Source organism: Acipenser ruthenus, chromosome 24 (genome assembly GCF_902713425.1).
Source record: "Acipenser ruthenus chromosome 24, fAciRut3.2 maternal haplotype, whole genome shotgun sequence".
Lineage (NCBI taxonomy): Eukaryota > Metazoa > Chordata > Actinopteri > Acipenseriformes > Acipenseridae > Acipenser > Acipenser ruthenus.
Window position 1 is genome coordinate 6,446,557 of NC_081212.1, and position 21,492 is coordinate 6,468,048.

General features: G+C 40.9%; 1 protein-coding gene across 3 annotated transcripts in view; it reads right to left on the reverse strand.

Annotated features, from left to right (window-relative positions):
* Window positions 1-3,694: 3,694 nt before the first annotated feature.
* The window catches only part of LOC117429501 (sarcoplasmic/endoplasmic reticulum calcium ATPase 3-like), a 77,772-nt gene continuing 59,974 nt past the window's right edge, over window positions 3,695-21,492 (reverse strand). For 2 of the 3 annotated variants that reach the window (XM_058998233.1, XM_058998231.1), the window contains exons 9-21: window positions 19,663-19,751; window positions 18,854-18,956; window positions 16,293-16,424; window positions 15,436-15,552; window positions 14,768-14,986; window positions 13,505-13,840; window positions 11,046-11,266; window positions 10,153-10,355; window positions 9,978-10,063; window positions 9,714-9,847; window positions 9,392-9,509; window positions 8,412-8,529; window positions 3,695-7,112 (exon numbers count right to left, since the gene is read on the reverse strand). In XM_058998233.1, coding sequence (XP_058854216.1) covers window positions 7,069-7,112; window positions 8,412-8,529; window positions 9,392-9,509; window positions 9,714-9,847; window positions 9,978-10,063; window positions 10,153-10,355; window positions 11,046-11,266; window positions 13,505-13,840; window positions 14,768-14,986; window positions 15,436-15,552; window positions 16,293-16,424; window positions 18,854-18,956; window positions 19,663-19,751 — 1,920 coding nt within the window. In that variant the 3' untranslated portion in view covers window positions 3,695-7,068. Of the gene's footprint in view, window positions 7,113-7,527; window positions 7,573-8,411; window positions 8,530-9,391; window positions 9,510-9,713; window positions 9,848-9,977; window positions 10,064-10,152; window positions 10,356-11,045; window positions 11,267-13,504; window positions 13,841-14,767; window positions 14,987-15,435; window positions 15,553-16,292; window positions 16,425-18,853; window positions 18,957-19,662; window positions 19,752-21,492 lie in introns of all 3 variants that reach the window. The other variant, XM_058998232.1, reaches the window with a different exon arrangement.

Sequence of the window (21,492 nt, forward strand, 5' to 3'; positions counted from 1 at the left end):
TCACGGGCCCTGGGGGTGGATTGGTATGTGGAGCACAAACAAACACACATTGTCAAAGACACACACTATTGTAAACAAGTCAAACTTTTATACATGTAGGCTATACAAACTTAGTTTTAACCGTTAAACTAATCTGTATGTTTTTTTGCCAGTTTTGTTGCCCAGCTCAGGTCAACAACACATACATAAAAAAAAGTTGCGAGGGCAGCTTTTCACAAAATGTAAACAAACTAAACATTTCAGTAAGAAACTGGCCTGTGAAAGTTATCTAACAGTTCCTTTTTTTAATAAACTTCTTTCCCGACTTGTCTGTACTCAATAGCCACACACACACATACGTTGTGTTCCACACATCATTTAAAAAAAAAAAAAAAAATCAGATTTAAGACTATTTTCAAGCACTGTAGAACTCCCTGCGAAACCACGTTGACGGATTGCCCATTGCAATAAGGTGTCTGTCGGTCAGTATACCGGTTTGCAATTAGGGGTACATTACAGTTTTGATACACTTCCTGTTATGTACAACGCAATTATCATAATTACGGTATACTTTTCAGCTATCTCACCTTGCCCTACACTTGAACATTGAATTCACTTCAGCCTTACTGGCACTGCAATCACCATCCCATCATCACCGCCGTTTTTCCTTTCCTCTCTCGACTGCAAACATACTCTTTTTTTCCTACAAACATGCAAGCGATGATACTTGCAATCATAGCAGTGTCCGAGAAAGATCTTTTGAACTGATACAGTATTTTCTCAGAAACGTTTAGAAGTAATTTTGCACAGCCCATTAAACCCAGCTTCAGTTTCGTTTGTTGAAGTACAGATAACAGCTATAATTGAATTGCTAATCCATTCCTTATGTGACCTGTATTGTGATTTAGTGACTTAACAAGGTCAACATTCTTTTCATGAAAAAAAAAAAATGAAGTCAACATTTTAGAACTCTCCCTAATTGACCTATATAACCTGAACCAGGTTATCATAGTGAAATGCATGCTGACAGCAGTATAAAAACCACACTTGTCAAAACATATTCGTTTGCAAATCATATACATCTCTGACCATACTGGGTTTTTTCAGGTTATTGCTGATTTGGTGAAATGCATCAAAAACATAAAAAAAAAAAAAATGCATTAACCTTTTAGTATGCTACACTTTATAATCAGTGCTCAGTTTTCTGAACCGTTTAAATTTACTTTGAGTCCAAACTTGCAGGACAGTTTTCAGCTGCTTCCTTGTTGAGCTACTTTGCAATGCTCCATGTTTCATGGCTTTGCTCCAAAAGACCTCATTGAAAAGCTGTTTTTTAAACCGGGGCATTCGCTTTCTCCTGGGTCTCTTTGCTCCCATGCATTTTATTAATTCAGCACACCCAAGGCACCAACAGCATTGTTTTAAAATCTTAAGAGGAGCAGATTCATCAATTTAATTCCCTTATTTCAAGACCTAGTTCAGCACAATGTCACATGAGCAGCACTTTTTTCTCCTTTCATAGTTCGCAGAAAATGCTGCATAAACCCATCCTGTTTCTGTGCTAATATGCTACTTCTTAAATAAAATTTGGTCTCAAACCCTGATACGACTAAGAATGGCTCCTGTCAAAAGTTTTATAATAAAGTTGAAGACAGAAATATTTGGAAATGATATCTGGAAGTCAAATATAAACTAACATTGCAAGTATCCTGTTTCCTATAAAAACAGAACCCACACACCTTTTCTGTACATAAAATAAGTGCGTATCGCTCATCACTTTGTCAGTCATGACTTTTGTTCCAAAGACAATGTAAATAAAGTACTGCAGAAACTGTTTATTAAGGGTGGCTGTTTATTATAGTATTATAGGTTGCGTGCAAAGAGTAAGCTGTGTAAAGTGTCTGAACGTGGTCAAAACGCTTACTGTAATAACCTTGTTGGGGATGATTGTCCTAGACACCTAGTATCATTTGAAAGCTTGTTTCAAGGGCTATCCGCTAAAAAAATAAACTTGTTTAACATAAATCATTTAAGTAAGGGGTCAGGCAACCCCCCTTCTTACACTTGAGTAGGAATGACCTGGTGGATTTGGAAAGCTCCTAAGTGATGCAAATCAAGGTCATAGAAATATTCACCAGTTAGTTCCATTTTACTTATCTACACAGCTGCAGATCAACATCGCCAGCGTTCTGCTAACTAAGGCTGCTGATTTCCCCTGGTCTGGGTGATTTTCCAACCCCCTGTGAACAGACTGGCTGTAGGGGTGACATCAGACCAGGAAATAAACCAAAACACACAGCAACTGTGGGTGAAACTGAGACGCTGCGGTGATCAGTGTTTTATTAACACAAATAAAAGATTTGAACAAAACAAAGCACTTATACACAAAACAAACGACACTTTGGCCAAAATAAATAGGCAGACACAACAGACAGTGGACGAACACTAAACAAACAACAAGTATAGTGCTGATCTAGGTCAGCATGGAGAGCAATTGTTATCTGATTTTAATCTCCTCTCTCTCTCCCGTTCTCCACTCACCGAACACCCAACCACGAGTGAGTGAAACACTGCATCTTTTATGCAGCTGTACCAAGATTGCTAATCAATCATTCGATTGGAATCTCGGTACATCTGCACGTGAACTAATTGTGCTCCCCGGGGTTCCATCCTAATACCCACTTTAATCTGCTCGTGGAGTGATTGTGCAATCCCCGTGCCTAAATACAATTATACATTTTACATCGCCTGTGCTACATAACCCACACTCTGTGCAGCAATACATACACCATATAACACAAAATACACACAGGGGAGGGGCACCCTGCCACACCCCTTTATTAATAACACAAAATAAATACTATACGAATACAGTCCCAAAAAGCCTCTTGTCACTTGGTCACCCGGTGGTATTCAATGCAATGCAGAAATCCTATTAGAAGAAAATGAACAATAATGTTAAGTTATATAAGACATGCAATAAGTCTGTAAAACGTGTGTGTGTGTGTGTGTGTGTGTGTGTGTGTGTGTGTGTGTGTGTGTGTGTGTGTGTGTGTGTGTGTGTGTGTGTGTGTGTTCCCTTTCACCATAGTAAAAGCATGGCAAAGTGTAATAAAGCACAATGAAAGCATGGTAAAGCATAGACCAGCATTGTAAAACAGAGAGGTATGGTAAAGCACATTAATTAAAATGGCAAACCAGGGTATACTATGATAAATACACTGTATAATCATGGGAAAACTGCCATAATACTGTGGTAAACCTTAAGGGTTCCGTTGCTCCAGTATTGCATGTGGTAAGGGAGATAAATAAAATAACAATTGGATCTACTTACCCTTTAAAATGTTAGGCAAGCACCTAACTGGACTCTAATTTATTTGACTTTAGTTTTACCATTGGAAAAAAATAAATAAACCAGAGGTAAATTAATATTTAAACATCAGCATAAATAGCAAAACATCTTATTTCGGTTATATAATGTACATGAAAAAGATATCTTTGCTTAGTAATATTCTTTTGCTCAGAAAGCCTGCTGTAGTGTTTTCAAAACAAACAATAGAGGTATGTGTAGGTTGTTGGCATGGTAACTAAAAGCAAAAGGCCTCAGATGGGCCCTGTTCTCCATTATTCAATACTGGTTATAAGACCAAGCGAAAGAGACGAGGAGAAGAGAAGTATGACACGCAGGTGCAAATAATTACCCAGAATCAGTAAATAACAATAAGATAAATAATCTTTATTTTTATAAAATATCTGTGTCCAACAGATAATATTAACAAGGCAATACAGAGAGACTCCCAGTTTTCCTGGTTATCACGAGTCATTCGCTATACACACTGCTGCAACTTCATTATGCATTGCTAGACACTATGTGTAAACCAGACACTTAAATAAATTGAACTTCCCACCTGCCAATCAAATTACTATTATTAAAATTATCTGTATTATTATTACTCTAAAATGTAAGCCACAAACCCCCAACAACCATAAAACAGACAACATCAATGACATAAAAAAAAACTGAAATCCCTAGATTCTATGTGTATTTGAAGTCAAATAAATTACACTAAGGAGTATATTATTATTATTATTATTATTATTATTATTATTTCGGTCAATCTCTTTTCTGTTACCGTTTCTCAAATTTAAAAATATTTTCTTTTTCCGATTTTTTAAAAACAATTGAAATACAATTATATACTGTGTATTAATGACAGTAACAGTGTTACATGCAATTTTTTTCTGTACTGTTGAGAAGTAGTTCAGTAGTAAATAACAAGACTATACATTCCTACACGGCGGGTGGCACTAGAGGTCATTCAGGCTGTAGAAATAAACCCAGGGTGAGGTCTCTGTCTTAGGCAAGTCAGTCTGTCAAAATGCATCTCCAAAGAAACAGTCCATTGCTGGGGGCCACTCTACAGCAGAACTCAAATAAAACATATTTCACTGACACAACGCTGCTTTCAAGATGTTATGATATTCAGTCAGACTTCCAGATATACAGCTGTGGCCAACAGTTCTGCATCTCCCTATAGGATTAACTCATGAAGTCAAACGAAACCTGCTAAACAATGCCACGTTAACATATTGAATTGCTTTGTGGTTTTCCATATACTTAACGGAAAGCTGACAAAAACTGATAAATGTGACATTTCAAAATCTAACTTGAATTGCTGTACAACAATTATGGCATACGGCAGACTTTTGCAATATAATTTCTTTGATTACATGATGTTAAATCTGAATAATGTTGATATAGTTTTTTTATTATTATTATTATTATTATGTATCAATCCTAAAATTTTAGGTGATGCAAAACTTTTGGCATTAGCGGTACATTTGGACACCAGTGGAACACACTGTGCATCCGCTAAACAGTCAAAACCATAACATCCAATAAGCCCTTAACTGAACACACAGATACACTGCTCCTCTGACAAGTTTGACTGAATGATGCCGCAGTTATATATTCACACGGTAGTTACCAAATAATGATTTAATTAACGAGTACCGATAGAAAAATAATAGGCAAGGGAAATTATTTGTAATATTTACATATGAAATAAAATACGAATTCCTGTTGAGTTTCAAAAAATAAATGAAACTAAATTTGTCCGGTGAGCAAGATATTTCCTTCAAGACAAAGGATTGTCTACTGGACGTGTTGGTTTTATTCACATTTTTATGATCGAGTGTTTAAAGTTATGGATAAATTGCCTTAATCATGTAACCTGACACTTGTCCTTTAATTGTTTGACTAAGGGAGGTGTTTCCAAGTAGTTTTTGTTTCACTCTCATGCAAGATACCAAGCTTTCAAAATAACCCCCCAAGGTACAAGCTATCATGCCACCAAAGTACACGTTTTGTTAGTTTTTCCCCCGCTCAGTTTAACACCTTGAACAAACGAGTCATTTTAAACCAGCACCTGGAAATGTCCTTTCTTTGATTGCGACCGTATTTAACAGAAAAGGCCTTAACAAAAACAGAAAGGGCATTGGCAAAGCTCAGGGGTGGGGATACAGTGACCTTGCCCCAATTTACAAAACAAACCCAACAGGAGAAGGGAAGGGTGTGTGTGATGCCAATCAATGTAAACTCCCTGCTCCTCAAGCCGTGGCATTAGTGAGAGTTGATGCTGTGTCTGATGTTTGATGTTGTGTGGTGCCTTTAAAGTTCCTAACACCACCCAGTACCCCATCGCTAATCGTAACCAAGCCCAACGTGAATACCTGGTGTGCACTGTGCGCTGGGAGTAGTGCTACTTTACATTACAGTGAGGCTGAGTACGTTTTTCAAGTGCGTAAGACCAATGTTGAATAATAGAGCTTACAGATAAATCGTGATATGATCATATCATTGCCCTGAGCATGTGTGCTGGTGATGAGGCTACTGTTAGGAACTATATTTATATTTCCAGGTAGCAAATAAAGGTGATGTATGAGACTTCTGGGAGTTCTAAGGCCTGACCTCAACCACCCTGGTGCTCAAAGCTAATACAGACACAGCATCTTCCAGAGTGAGTCTCTGGACGTCAGAACTGACACACAAGGCAACACACTACTGCGTAAGTCCCCTAGGCACTTCATGAAATGAACAAAATGAATACATTAAATCCACCGAAAGCTTTGAAAGGCAAGGAGTTTACTATAATACAGTATTGTTTTTTTGTTTAGTTTTTTTTTTAATACAGACCATCAAGTGAGTTTCTTTAGGTACCCTTTAGATACAAGAGTGCAATGTAGTTCCCAATGTGCAAGTCATGAAAAATCCAGGAGGACGCAATGATGCCTCCCAACTAGAAGCCAAAAGAGCAAAAAACAGGCATTGATTTAAAATGAACACATGGTCTTATGCCACATTAAATCTACTTTGAAGAAGACTGTTGTTTGGTGTACTTGGTTCAAAACCAACAGTTTCTTATTTAGTTCATTGTGGAGTAAGACCACTCATATTATATAGCAAAGCAACTACTTTGAGCTGGGCAAATGGTATTGGTTGGTGTGTTGGACACGTCAAGCAGCACCATTGGATTTAGTGATATATGGTGACCATTCAAGCAAATGGCCATTGGGTGTTATACAGGCTGAAACCAAGCAGACTGAGGGGCTGTTTAAGTTGCAATACAAGTAAACAACCCCTCTCCCGCTTCAAAAACAAACAAGGAAACTACACTGTAGTTTTTGAACCACCATGAACCTGGGGTTTAGCTCCATGAAACACCCCCAACCCGGGGCAGTGGTTGTGATTCCACTGGGGCTCTGGGCTGTTCCCAACAGCTGCATTTTAACAGGTGGGACAGTAAGAACTTAAGGTCACCATAGAGATGAAGCTCCATGTGCTGTCACATCCAAAAATGCCCAGCGCTGCACACTCCCCCCACCCTCCCCAACCCCCACCCCCCCCCAACCCTCCTCTTGCCTACATCCAGTTATTGCACTAATATGTACAGAAAAAAAGCTACAAGTCATCAGTATATTCTGCAGTTGGTCCTCATTCTTCCTAATCACTTGTCCGACACATGCAAGTCCTGCTGGCTGCTAGTGGCGGTTGAACATGCAAGACTTCAGTTTAAATAGGGGTTGTGTTCAGGGTTTCAGTCTCCTCCTGATGTACTTCCTGTCCTCGTCACCTGCAGGAAACACAACGCAGAGACAGATAGTGAGTGGCACAGGCTTACAGTACATACCGTATTTCTTCAAATATAAGTCCCACTTTTTAAACCTTTTTTTCTTCTCAAAAGTGGCTTGATGTGACTAGCTGAGTACACAAACAGGAACGTGACGTGCGTATTGGTCTTCCATTTTGGAAAGGGCAGTAACATTCAGCGTGAATAATGGTTTACCAGCGTAACTCAGAAACCCTGAATATAATATCAGCAACAATGGCATCAGTGTTGACATTGCTGATTCCATTGCAGGAACTGAAAGAATTTGTGATGCTAAGAAATGGTTTCATGAAGTCAGAATTCCTGACAATGTCAACATGCTGTCTGGATACGAGAGAGAAAGTGAAACAGAAAGAGGGGAGACAGAGTAAAGGTATACCTTTTCATTGCGAGAAACAGACAAGAAGAACAGAGGGAGGTTAAGCTGTAGAAAGGAAACAAGAAAGCACATTGAAAGGTAGCCATCGATCAGACATTCAGGCTCTTACTCGGGATGGACAGCCTTAGCACAAGCTTGCTGGATAGTCCAGCAGCACAGAAGGATGTTCTAGTAAAAGTAAATAGGAATGACTGCGACAAAAATAGGGGTCACTGTTGCGCGATAAGCCGAGGACACCCTGGCCGACCTAAGCCCTCCCCACTCTGGGCAGCACTCGGCCAATTGTGCACCGCCCCCTGGGAACTCCTGGCCGGCAGTGGAATAGCCTGGACTTGAACCGGTGACCCCTAGGCTATAGGGCGCACGTGGAGTGCCTTTACCGGATGCGCCACTCAGGAGCCCCCTAATAGATGTTCTTTATTTAGTCTTTAAAGGTTCAATACTATAGAGCAACTGAAAGCGGGCACAGAGACAGAGACAGCACTGGGGATATTTAATCAGACAACATAGTGCTCTGTGGTGGTGAACCTTCAGAGATGTATTTCAGTAAGCTAAACTAAAGGATGAGAAGTGGGGTAGTGACAATCGAAGGAAACACATTTTTTAAACTCTTAAAAGACCAGTGTATAGTCGCTATTGGTTACTCCTTTTCTTTTCTGTCAACAATGAAAGATGGAACCATTAACGAAGAAGAAAAAGCAGCCTGGTCTTTAAATTGAAAAGGGGGGTTGCCATTTCTTATGTTCAAACAGTAGCTATCTCACTGTGATTAGCTGATGACTAGCCCAGCAGTGCAATGAGAAAACAGTATCATGAAGCAAAGCGAGCAAAAGTGTTAGTGTGAGTGTGAGAGCAAGTACAGAACTCCAGAGTGGGACACTCACCCTCTAGAAAGTTACGGGACAAGTACTTGAGACCCTCGTCCAATAGGATGACAGGGATCGAGATCTTCAAAACCACCATCCACTGGGACACGCTCAGAGGCGTCACCTGGAATATCAGCTGAAGGGTGACAACAAAAGGGAAGTTTCAGTGAGGTGTTGAGAACAGTAGGGAGCTCCCAAGAAACAGATTTCAGCTAGGTGCAAGGAACTCAGATACAGCAGCAATTAATGTGAATGTGCAGAAAACTGCAATCGCCGTTTAGGAAAAAATAAACTGCACTCAACGTATCTTGGGTATGCCTCGCTCTAATTTTTGGATTTCCAAAAAAAAAAAAAAACACTGAAACTATCTGTTTAATTGTAGTGAAAAGTTACTTAGTGCTGCAAGAGTTAATAGTTTGTTGGCTCCACTTTTGTGAATGTCCCACAGGAGTATTAAACAGGAATGAGTGCTGATACCATGTGATGCCACTGGAATAAATGTGTCTGAAATTAAATTGGGTGAGATTCAGTAGGAGGCTTTGACAAGAGCATGTCCTCCAGATAACATGCGAGATGTGGAATGACAAAGTAATACAAAAAATAAAATCTAATGCCATAAAAATAAACTAAGGAACAATAATTGAACTGCTCCTTTGTGTTGTTCGCTTTGTAGCACTACTTTCATTCCTCTCAGAAAATGTGCCTTACGCTGAGGGAACACAAAGCCACTTTTTCAGTAACAGTAGCTTGAAACCTGGTTACAGGAGACCTAGTTTGAGACAACTTTGCTGCAACAAACCCCAAGTCTCCCCTGGTGTGCCATGCAGTGGCCTGAATCCTAGTCTCCTGAAACCAAGTTCCAAGCCACAATGTGGCCTTGTGTTCCCTCAGCTTTAGTCTTTGCACTTGGCTTCCATGATGTAATACTGTTTTTACTGTAACACTAATTCTCATGGGATCCTACCCCTTCTCCCCCTCCGTGCAGGTGCTGTACTTACAGGTAAGGGCTCCACGTGCAGGATGAGGAAGTGCAAGGACAGGGACAGCACAATGGCTCCCAGCAGCCACACGTTCACCCAGGGGGGCATTCTCAGCAGGGACTGGTTCTCAGACAAGCTGGACAAGGGAAAGACAACAGATTAAAACAGATACAGCAAAACACACCTCTTTTACTCATGGCAGACACACTGAGATGCCACACTCAAATTAAGTTGTGTGGGAGTTGGTAAAAATGTATATATAACAGTGCAGTCCCTAAAATACTGAAATGAGCTGTTGGAGTTACGACTGGGCTAATCGATCAAGTCTCTGCTGAATTACCTGTTCAGGGCATTGAACATCTCAATGGTGACCAGCACAGACAGAGCCATGGTGGTGGGGTAGCGGGACTCGAAGACCTCACAATCGACCCCTGCGAAGAGCGGGTTGTCCTCAGTGCACTGCATGAAGTGCCTCTGTGGGGCAACAAACATGACTCAGAACCAGGGCCCCATACCAAAATAAAACCAAAGTAAAACCACAATAATGTCGGCTTCACGTCTCCACCAGTGAGTTCCGAGACTAAAAGAGTGAACTTATATTTACCAGCTGAAAGAAAGTAAGTTCTGGGCCTTCGGCATCATACAGGTACCACCAGGTAGCTGCGCCAACTGTTCCCAAACCAACATACCCTGCAACACAGAGGAGAGCGAATCAGAAGCCTGAATGAAGTGTCTCTGCACAATGCACGGTACACGACCAGTCAGCAGCACTCACTCACCTCCGATGGCCAGGTAGCGGAAGAAGAGCCAGCCGCTGATGAGGGGCTCCTTGGGGTTGCGGGGGGGCTTGTTCATGATGTCCAGGTCTGGAGGGTTGAAGCCCAGGGCAGTGGCAGGAAGACCGTCTGTCACCAGGTTCACCCAGAGCAGCTGCACAGGAATGAGGGCCTCCGGGAGACCCAGGATAGCAGTCAGGAAGATGCTGGAGGGGAAAGAAGGATTTCTTAGGGCTTATCACAGAAATGATTTCTCCAGGAGTAACACAACTGTTGTTTCTAATGTAGGGGTTGTGTATGACTGGATATCCTCTACCAACAAGACCCTGTCCCACTTCCAAGGATCTATAATGCATCCATATACTGTACAGTATACCAAGGCTCCAGCGTTTCAGTATTAAGAAAAAGATGGCTTATTTGCTACTTGGATGTTACTGTATACAGTATTTGACTTTCTTAGTGGTGAAACATCCTGTATAAATCCCTGCAATGTAAGCACCCAATGTAAGGTACCATGAAAAACTGCCTTAGGAGATTTCTCCTACATACATAATATATATTATATATTTATATAGTACATACTATACAGTATATAGTCCCTCATTACCTACATTTACATTTCCCTATGTAAAGTTCAATCAAATTTCAGCAAGCGGCTTCCAAGATCTCAGAATCTGAAACCCATTTAATAGTCAAGTTCTGATAATATACTCAAGATACAGCTAGAAAATGATAGTGTGACATACGTCTGGCTATAAGGATACCTCTGCTATATCCTAGTTGCCAATGCAGGTTGGTGTTGAAATAAAGCCTGATTAAACGTGAATTCAAAATGTCACCCGTTTTAAGCTGAGTTGGAACCCTGCGCTGAGCTGCGTACAGAGAGAAGCCCTCACCACACCACCTCCCCCACGTTGGATGAGATGAGGTATCTGATGAACTGCTTCATGTTGTTGTAGATGGCTCTGCCTTCCTCCACAGCAGCCACGATGGTGGAGAAGTTATCGTCAGACAGGACCATCTCGGAGGCAGACTTGGCCACTGCCGTGCCAGAGCCCATGGCAATGCCGATCTCTGCCTTCTTCAGGGCTGGAGCATCGTTCACACCATCCCCGGTCTGCAGAGCATTCACAATAGGAATTCAACTGACTTGGTACTTTAACATGTTTCAGCCTCATTGATCTGACTCAAATTACCACCATTCATGAACCTTTTGTATGTATACAGCTATGGCCAAAAGTTTTGCATCACCTAGCATTTTACGATTAAGACATCATTTAAAAAAGCCATTATAGTCGTACAATATTTCGTGTTAGATTTCGAAACGTCAAATGTTTTAATTTTTGTCTGTTTTTTGTTGGAAAACTACAAAGCGGTATGTAATTCAATATGTTAACGTAACATTATTTCAGCAGGTTTCATTCGACTTTATAAAGCTACATTTGTTAATTCTATTTGGTGATGAAAAACTTTTGGCCACAGCTTGAAAAAAAGACCACTAGGGGGTGTGTAGTGGTATAGCCTGTCTCTCTAAAACTAGTTTTGAATAGATTTCGTTTTTGCAAACTCACAGCAGCCAGAACAGTTGTATTCCCCTAGAGGTCATTTCTAACATGACCTCAAAAATTCCGCTTTTCAAAGCAGCTGGAAAGGGAAATGTGTACTGGAATAGATAGCAGGCATGCTAAATAATGATCAAAGCAGATACAGCAATAGAGACTGACGTATAACACACACACAATGGGTTATTAAACAGGCAAGATATTAAAAAATTCGAAAACATTCCTAAGGCAAACCAGGGCCAGCACATGAATATATCTCAGGAGTGCAAGCACGAACACAAAGAGACATACACACATAACCCATTCTCTATGAAGTAACAAATATAACAATTTAAGAAATCTAATTAGTTACCATGAATCAAAATAAAATAAAGACAGTGAGCCTGCTGTAAGAACCAGGACTGTGGCATGACAGGTCTTAGCCCAGGACAGTATTGAGGGCGTGGCCACTTTATTAGGAATTCCTAAAGAATCCAGACTGGGTGCTCAGTGCCATTCTACTTGTGTTTTTAAATGAAGATAATATTGTGGTACTTCATCCTTTTTGCAAACAGGCCAGTACATACAGGGGACCCAACAACTAATAATAAGCAATTAAAAAATGTGCTCCATTCATTTTAATATTACCAAGTAAACAGTTCATCTACACCCACTGCACAAACAGGCAGAAAAAATACGCCCTCTTCTATTTAATCTGTTTAAACAGACTGTAAAGCTCTCATTTGTAGTGACTGTCTTATTGTGAAGAAATAGCTCCTGCTAACATCAAATAAACCTAAATAAGCAGGATCTTTAACCCTTTGCAGTCCATTTATTAAGTGCGTGTCAGTCACGCAGGTCCAATTTATTTTCACACGCAGTTAATTTTAGACGCGCTGTTTAAAAGTATTTTTTTTCCACAGTCAAACGGGTTTAAAAGGCCCTGCATATCAACAAAGCACTCACTCGGCATCTCAGGCCCTGCCCCACCCTTTCGCTCGCTATAGCTTTCACATATGCTAAGAAATAAATAATAATAATAATAATAATAGTCATATATACCAATCAATCATCTCCTGATCACTCGTTTTATCACCAAACGCCTCAATAATGCGATCCAAGTCATTATTTTATTACAACATCTGAAAAAAGCTCTGCAAATGTCTCTGAGCACTGATTCTCTGATATTCTCTGAGCGCTGATTCAGCAGCAGCCAGCTTGTTTCCTTATGGCCGCCGTTATCTGATGCCAGGGGCAAGTATGACTATTCATGAGATACACCCTTTTTTTTTTTTACGGCTTGTCTCAGCTCCTGTCGCTCTCACTCGGCCATTGAATGGTTTTCTCTGCTTTTTCTGGAGAAAAAACGACTAAAAAACATTTTTTGCGTCTTTTTGATGATGTCGGACAGGGTCCGACATTGGACCGGATAGGAATAATTGCAGTGTCGGACCAGGTCCGACATAGGACCGCAAAGGGTTAAAGGGTTAAACCTTAGCCAGCAGCACCAGTCTTTAGAATGGTTAGTTGATATGAAACTACAGGCTTAATAATTTCATGGGATCACAGTTATGCCATCGGAAACTGAGAACCCATGCAAACCCTGAGAATGGTCTCTAAACGAGACCAACAAAAGGGTGGCTGACTCTTCAGAACAACATTTTAAACTATAAGGGAGCTTGCCTAACAGCAAATCACCCCAAAATGATTAATCTCATCAAACTGTAGCCAATACGTGTGGGTGTCTTCTATGTGTCGGAGGAATCTTTTGTTTAACAAGGCGCCCCTGTGCGTCGTCTTGAAAGCCCTCTCACCATGGCTGTGATCTCATCGAAGGACTGCAGGTACTCCACTATCTTGGACTTGTGCGCGGGCTCCACGCGGGCGAAGCAGCGGGCTCTCTTGCAGGCCTCTCTCTGCACCTCAGGAGCCAGGTCATCGAACTCGCGGCCCGTGTAGGCTCTGTCGGTCACGTCCTCGTCCTCTCCGAAGATCCCGATCCGCCGGCAGATTGCCACGGCAGTGCCCTTGTTGTCCCCGGTGATCATGATGACACGGATGCCAGCCTCTTCGCACAGGCTGATAGAGCCCATCACCTCCTTGCGAGGGGGATCTAACATGCCCACGCAGCCCACGAACGTCATATTGTTCTGGGGGAGCAGAAGAACCAATAGGGGTCAGCAATGAGTGTGAGAAGCAGGATCTTTCTGTCAATGTAATACCACAGATTTGAATCACGTGATGCCTGTCCATAGCTCTTTTCTGTAGCATTGTTTTTGAAACCTTGCAACGTAACATTATAATACAAATAATAATAATAATAATAATAATAATAATAATAATAGTTACATATATACAGATATGGCCAAAAGTTTAGCATCACCTAGAATTTTAGGATTGAGAACATAATTTTGATATTTTATTTAACATCATGTAATCAAAGAAACTACAAAATGATATCGCAAAAGTCTACGAATCCTTAATAGTGTGTTAGATTTCAAAATGCCACATTTTTCAATTTGTCAGTTTTTCACTAAGTATATGGAAAACTACAAAGCGGTATGTAATTCAATATGTTAACGTAACATTACTCAGCAGGATTCATTCGACTTTATGAAGAACAATTAGTTAATTCTATCGGGTGATGCAAAACCTTTGACTATAGCTATAGAGAAGCTATCCTGCAACATCCTCTATAGTCACCTTGGGTCTTCATTATACTGTAGCTTAATAATGATAACATGTTAAAATGCAGCTTTAATATGCATTCTATGAGAAACGAATTCATATCTGTAACCAGAGATATGAAGATGTCCACAATGGAGATACAGAATCATATTTAGTGCAGAAGCCAATGCATATGAATCTAATTAAAAAAAAAAAAAAGTGTTTCTCATTTATAGCCATCTTCAAACCTCTGTGGAGATATATAGCTGTTCTTCCCATAGAACCCATGATACAGCTGCATTGTCTTGGCAAGGTCTTCAAGTGTAATAGCTCGCTGCAGGAGAATGTTAGACAAGCAGCATTGTAATGAGCATCCCTGCTCTCAGTGTGCAGGGAGCTGCTGAGCTCACCTCGTACTCAGAGAACTTGACTGAGTTCTCCAGGTCCATCTCCTCTTTCTTGGGTGGGCTGTCCCGTGTGGCCAGGGCCAGGCAGCGCAGTGTGTCCCTCCCCATGCCCCAGTCCTTGATCACCCCCATGATGTGCTCCCTCAAGGGGGGCGTCAGGGCTGTCTTGTTGGTCCCCACTCGCACGTAGTTACAGCGCTCAATCACACTCTCCGGAGCGCCCTGCACACAGGGGAGGAAACACAGCACAGCTTTGAATGAATCAGCCACTGAAAGGACTGAAACATAGGGAGGGGCATACCAAGGAACATCAGAACCTCTTCCCGGGTTCCTTCTCTGTTTATATTGCATTGCAGACTAAATGGAACATGAATTAACGTATATCACTACACGCAAGACAGCATCAGTCAAAATGTTGGATTAATTCACTGTTTTCAATAGTTTACTAACAGCTCTAAATAACACATTAGGAGTCAGCATATCTGAACGTACAGCAAGTCATAAAAAATGCCCATGGATACTTCAAGGAAATTTTGGGGAAAAGTTCCAAAGATACAGCCTACAATAGCTCAGCCGTTATCAGATAACACCTATAAGGCTAATCTTTTCAACATGGGCTTGGAACAGCCTTCTCAAGTCAGTTAAATGAGACCCCACCCACCCCATCATACCTTCACAAACATCTTGTTTCCAGTGCCGGGCTTGGTGGGACTGCAGTACGCAGACATGGACTTGCGGTCGCGGGAGAACTCTAGTGTGAACTCCTTCTTCATCAGCTGCTTGATCACCTGCAGGGGGCAGCAATGAGACAGAGAGAGACGTCAGACCCAGGCGCGGTTCATTATAGCCTCATGAATGGGGTGAGACTCCTGCCAGGCACAGGTGGCGTTTGATACCAGTCTGTTAATCCTCTTGACCTGGGTCCTGGGCCCAGCTTGCAAGACTTTCTATTGTGTGCACTTCAGTGCCAAACTTAAACTCTCATGGGCCACCATGGGGCTGACTTATCAGTGTTTCTTAGCCATCTTTCCACTATCATTCTTCAGTGTAGTGTCCCAGACTTTATTTTCCTGTTTCTTTTTTTTTTTTTACTCAGCCCTTATACATGTTTTACCATGTTTTTCCCAGGGTTATACTGTGCATTTACCATCGTTTGCCATGTTTATTAATATGCTTTACCATACCTCTTTGGTCTTTACAAAGCTTACTGGGCTTTCACTGTGCTTTAGTACACTTTGCTATGCTTTTACTAAGAAAAACTTTTATTAGGGAAGTGGAATCCATTTAAAACATGTAATGAACAGTCTGGGCTTTCTGTGAATGTTTAGTTACTATAAAACATTGTTTGTCTAAATATTATACTTGTATCCAAAGGTACCACTAGCATGAACATGTGACTCCAGGTTCCACAAGGCAGTTTGGACAGTTTTCCTCCTTTTTAAATAAACTACTGTACATTTCCACAAGCGATAGAGGGCCATTCGAGTTGCAGCCCTCTGCTGGAGACTCCCTGTCACTGCACCCTTACCGAGTTGCAGGCTCCGGCCCTCTCTACTTTGCTGAGGTGTTTGACGTCAGTCTTGAACACGTTCATCTTCTCCACCAGGGTGGTGAGCGCTGTTTCTGTGGCCTCTCCAACCTTCTCGTAGATCCCCTTGGACTGGAACAGAAAGGCAGCGTGAATCGACTAGAGAAACTGAACAGGCAGAGACGGCACAAAGCAATCTGAGTGGCCACCAAACTGAAGGTCTGTGATGATGAATTTCACATGGTTCTATTTGAAGTTTTGCAGGCAGCACCAGTGAGTTATTCTCTGCTGAATGGATACAAAAAAGTCTGTCCACTATATCATTCTGTACAAACACAGTATCTGGCAAATGTTGAGGTGAGGGAAGCAAGGTTAATTGCAACAAAAATGATTTCATTTTTTTTTTCTTAAACTGATAACCCTTAAACTGTTAAGACACTGGTCTTCTTTTGTAAAATCAATGTCTTATTGTGCAGCACATCCATAACTAGAAGGAGTATTAAAAGTGACATACTTCTAAACAGTTATTCGATCTACAAATTTTAATTTCATGAGTTATATCCTTTTAAATACAGCCCATAGTTGTCAAATATACACAAACACTGGTACTGAATCCTAATTTTTAACAGTGCATTAGGCTGATGTGCAGTTTACATCTAAGACACTAGGTGGAGCCCTAGTATAACGTTCAGGAGAATGTTTTGACATTTCCAGTTTTGAGGTCTCCAAAAGCTCATGATCCAAAGCTATGACATATATTTGACCTTATTTGAGTTACATTCATTTATAAAATAATATATTAATGTTTTGTTTGATAAAAGAAAAAAAAAGAAGTACATCCTGTACCAAGGTGCACTCACTGCAGGAAATTCAAACAGGAAGAGAGGCTGTGCTGTGCTTAGCAACCCACACACAGCTGTGTATAAGGTACTGGAGCGTTTCTCCACTCATTCTCTCATCATGTATCCGCTGAAAACATTCGCGTTTCACATCGTACTGAACACATTCTTATATCAATGGGCGATATAAAACAATGTGAACCAAAACTTGAAGTTAATCATTGCGTGCCTTGAGACTTAGAGTTGAGATGTTTGTCATTTAATTTCTATACAGTTTATATTACTATTTCTAAATGTACCAATACTGAGTGTTTCATAGGTATGGATGATACAGTATCTCATTTTAATATGAATCATGTACATGGCCTGTCTGACGGTACAGTGCAGTGCTTGGAATACTATGGAACAATTCTGTACACAAAAAGGCATAATTTAGTATAAAATTAAACATCAATTTATGAAGTATAACATTACAATAATTGTAGTCCTATTTATTGAGTCTTATTGGGCGTGGGATGGGGTGTGTGTGGGTGTGTGTATGTGTTAAGAAATCCAACACAAATGGAAAACAATCAAACTGCTGTAAATTTGTCCTGACAATTGTAGTTAAAGCACACAAACATCTGGCCAATTTCCGAATTGAGAGCTAGGTGGCGCAGTAGGTTATATATATATATATATATATTCCTCTCATTAGCAAACATATACTCTTTATTATTCTTCTGTAGCTGGTTTAGTTTTCCAGACTTTATTTTCACTCAGGTTTAGTCAATTTAACCTAACACTGTAGATTCATTCCCTGTCCGACATGTCTTAGGCCCCAATCTGAATTCTGAAACATGAAACGCGCTTTGCTGTACACAGGAGGTACCTGCTGCACAGACGGTGAATCTGTAGTGTGGTTTTGGCAGGTAAAAAGCCTTGAATTAAGAAAATAATTGACCAGCCACAGTATAAAGTGGTCTGATTAAACTGGCGAAGGCAAGGTTAACAAAGCAGATGCAATCTTGGAAACATGTCTTGTGGTTAAGGATCTTCAGGAGATGAGAATAACAACATGCTGTAAATCAATAGAGAAGGGTGTCCCAGGTGACTAAAGGTGTAAACATGTGTGCAAACAAAGGTGTAGCCAGGGTAGCACACCACTAATCACAATGAATGGAACTATATTGACATAATAATGGGATGAGCTGGCATTAGCCTGAACAGCATTTTTACTGTAGGGATTTCAACTGCAACTTAATGACAGGGTAAGTAATGCACCGATTCACTGAGCACTAGAGTGCAAATGTGGGATTTCTGAAAGTATTTAAAAGTCCTAGCGTTCTAAAGCACCACGCATTGCTTAACACTTACAATAAATAGATGGAGAAGCTAGCAAAGCTATACTAGATGGTTTCATTATCATCTATTCTGGTAAACATTAGGCTTCACACACTTATAGGTGCAATATGATACTGAGTTTAAAAGTTGATACATTTTAAATATGTATGTTTCACAGGGAGCACATTGAAGCTCAGAACAGCAGTAAGTTCAGAATGGAAAATATAAAGATGTTTGCGACCCCGATAAATGAGTTTCCATAACGCTGATAAGATATCAAGCTGCTTGCTGAAATGGTTTATGGCAGTTGTAATTGTGGCAGCTGATATGCAAACAAGCTGCCTCCCTGGGATGCATAATAATCACACAGTTTTAAAGAGAGTATGTGTTGCGACTCACCTCATTGAAGTCCAGGGAGGAGTCATTGCACAGGGCGCAGATTGTAGCCAGCTCTACCAGGCCGTCATAATCCCCACACTCAACCTGCTTCTCACCCCTCAGACTGGAACAAAAAACAACAGCTGCTGAGCCTTCCCCAACACTCCAGGGAGGTTCTTACATCCAGAACTGCAGACGCAGAAGCCTAAAACCCTGCCACAAGTGAATCTCAGTCCCCAAGCGTGACATTGTGACAACAGTGATGAAGACAGTAGCCAGTCTACTTAGACGTTTTACCTGAGGGACTGAGTTTCGCTTCTCACATGTTATTGCAAAGGCACATACAGGAGTGCAAGGCAAGGTTGGAAAATCCACTGGGGCAGATTTAGGAAGGTCTTTTTTTTTACACCTAAATGTAGCTTGCACCATTTTTTGTAAAAGTTAAACAAAACTTTGAATGTTACAAAGCAAGAAACAAGCCATTCTGTGTTAGTTTAATGACTTAAACACGTACAACATGTTTGTTACTAGTAGCATTGTATTCACAGTAAAGCAGTTTGGTGTAGTCCTTGATAAATATGACTATTTTGTTATTTCTTATTAACACTTTCAGCATTATCACTGCCCCCCTCTTCTTGTGTTGAAGATAATATGTTTCAAACACAATGGTCTGGCTGCAGTAAGGCTTGTGACCTACAGAAAGAGCATGCAGCAGTTTATCCATTGCTTAGCGCTGTATCTGAGATATTTGCACATCTTTAATGTTAAGGACCCATTAGCTCTTAAGGACTCAGAGCCAGGGGATTCCCTGCAGCTCCTGGGATACTCACACTTCTCCTTCGGGAGCGTAGGTGGATCCAGTGATTGAGAACTCATGGAGGCTGCAGTTGGAACCGTCGACTTTATCCACGACAAACATCTGGAACCAGGAGGAGATGAGAAGGTGTTAAAGGTGGGACAAGAACGACCCAGATCCCAATATATAGAGGCAGATTAACAGTAAAACTCACAACGAGACAACTTGGCACTGCACCTGTTCTACAGCTATCCCAGTGGACGACCACAGCCAGCTGTCACGCTCAAAGACACACCCCGCTCTATCAAGTGGCAGTGAGGCACTACTGCAGTGAAGAGAGAGTGGCAATCCCTCAGCTGATTTGTAACAATACTGTGCACAGTACCCACAGCGGTATGCATTCCACAGTGTGTTCTCCAGAGCTTTAACACTAACCCAAGGCAGATACCCTTCAGTGTTTAGGGATCAATTGATACCCTGGGCTCAATTCAATTTATCTCAACAGTGGTGGCTCTAAATACTGCCAGCCTAGGACCAAAACCTGCTCACATGTACCTTTAGAAACTTGATTAGGAACCAGGGCACTGAAAGGTCTCTATTTATGATCTGTATTTAGAGTTTATGACAGTGTGCCTGAAGTTATGGATGAAAGACACGGTGGCTAGTTACTCCAGCCAAATCACGATTTTTCAGTTTGAGAGCGTTCTAGTTTCTGTCTGATGGGAGCCGAGGAAACAAATTGCTGACTAATTATATAATAGTACTATTGTTGTCCTTTGGCTCATACCATGCGTCCCTGTTAAATGAAGCTCGTTAACAATGAGTTACATGATTGACCTGTAACTTCCTCTTGAAAATCGTTACCATGCCTGTTTGAGAGAGAAAGGAAGGAGGGACTGAGAGCGTGACAGAACAACTTCCTGCTGCTGGCTAATGAAGTTTGGAACATTTCCTTGTGGAATTGATGCTGGTAATGTATGGATGTAGACATGCTAACCTATTTAAATGTTATCAAGAGGATAACAAAAAACCTTAAAGCACACAGGGAAAACGGGAAAAGGTACAATACTATAAAATATGTGCATATGGTAGGAGCTTATAGTATGTGTCTAATATATTTTGTATGATAAATATATACTTATATTAGAGTTGCAACAATTACCAATTACTGATCGCTATGACTTTTATTTTGTGAGCCTGAATTAAACAATCGTTGATGGTTGAATTGCCCGTGCGCTCTATTTGCAGTGTAGCGTTGGTATTGTATTACTGCGCAAGCATGTTTTCAGACGGATTTCGGGAAGAGTCACATTTATTTATTTATTTTTTGCTTCTTGCTTTTTGCCAATCACGTTTTCTCAAATGCATATGCCAAGTTTGGTTGTATCGTTAAGTCACAAGAGCCCAAGCACTTTGAGCACTGTGTAGTATTTTATTACAGCAGGATTAGACGCTGTCTGCCACTATCTGGCAGTGACACAAAGGAAAAGGAAAGGGCTTGATACAGCCCGCCTTTGGGTTGTGACTGGAGTTTAATATCAGAACACTTCCTGTGGTCTACCAAGTGAATGTTTCTCTAGTATCTGTACCAGGCCTCTGCCACAGTGGGATTCCCCCTCCTTCGCTACCACTGTAAGAGTACAGATCTATTCCACAGTAAAAGCAAAAAGTAGCAATCATAGGAAAAATATACTGAAAGCAAGCACGGCAAATCTAAAGCATTATAAAAGTCATTTGGTGCTGCATAGTAATTAGTATGCAAATGTACCCTCTGTATAGGAGTCACTGCCCGATTCAGCTTGGACTTTTTCAGGGTCCTCATTCTAAAAACGTGGCCCCTCCTGCACTGCATGGTACCTGCCAA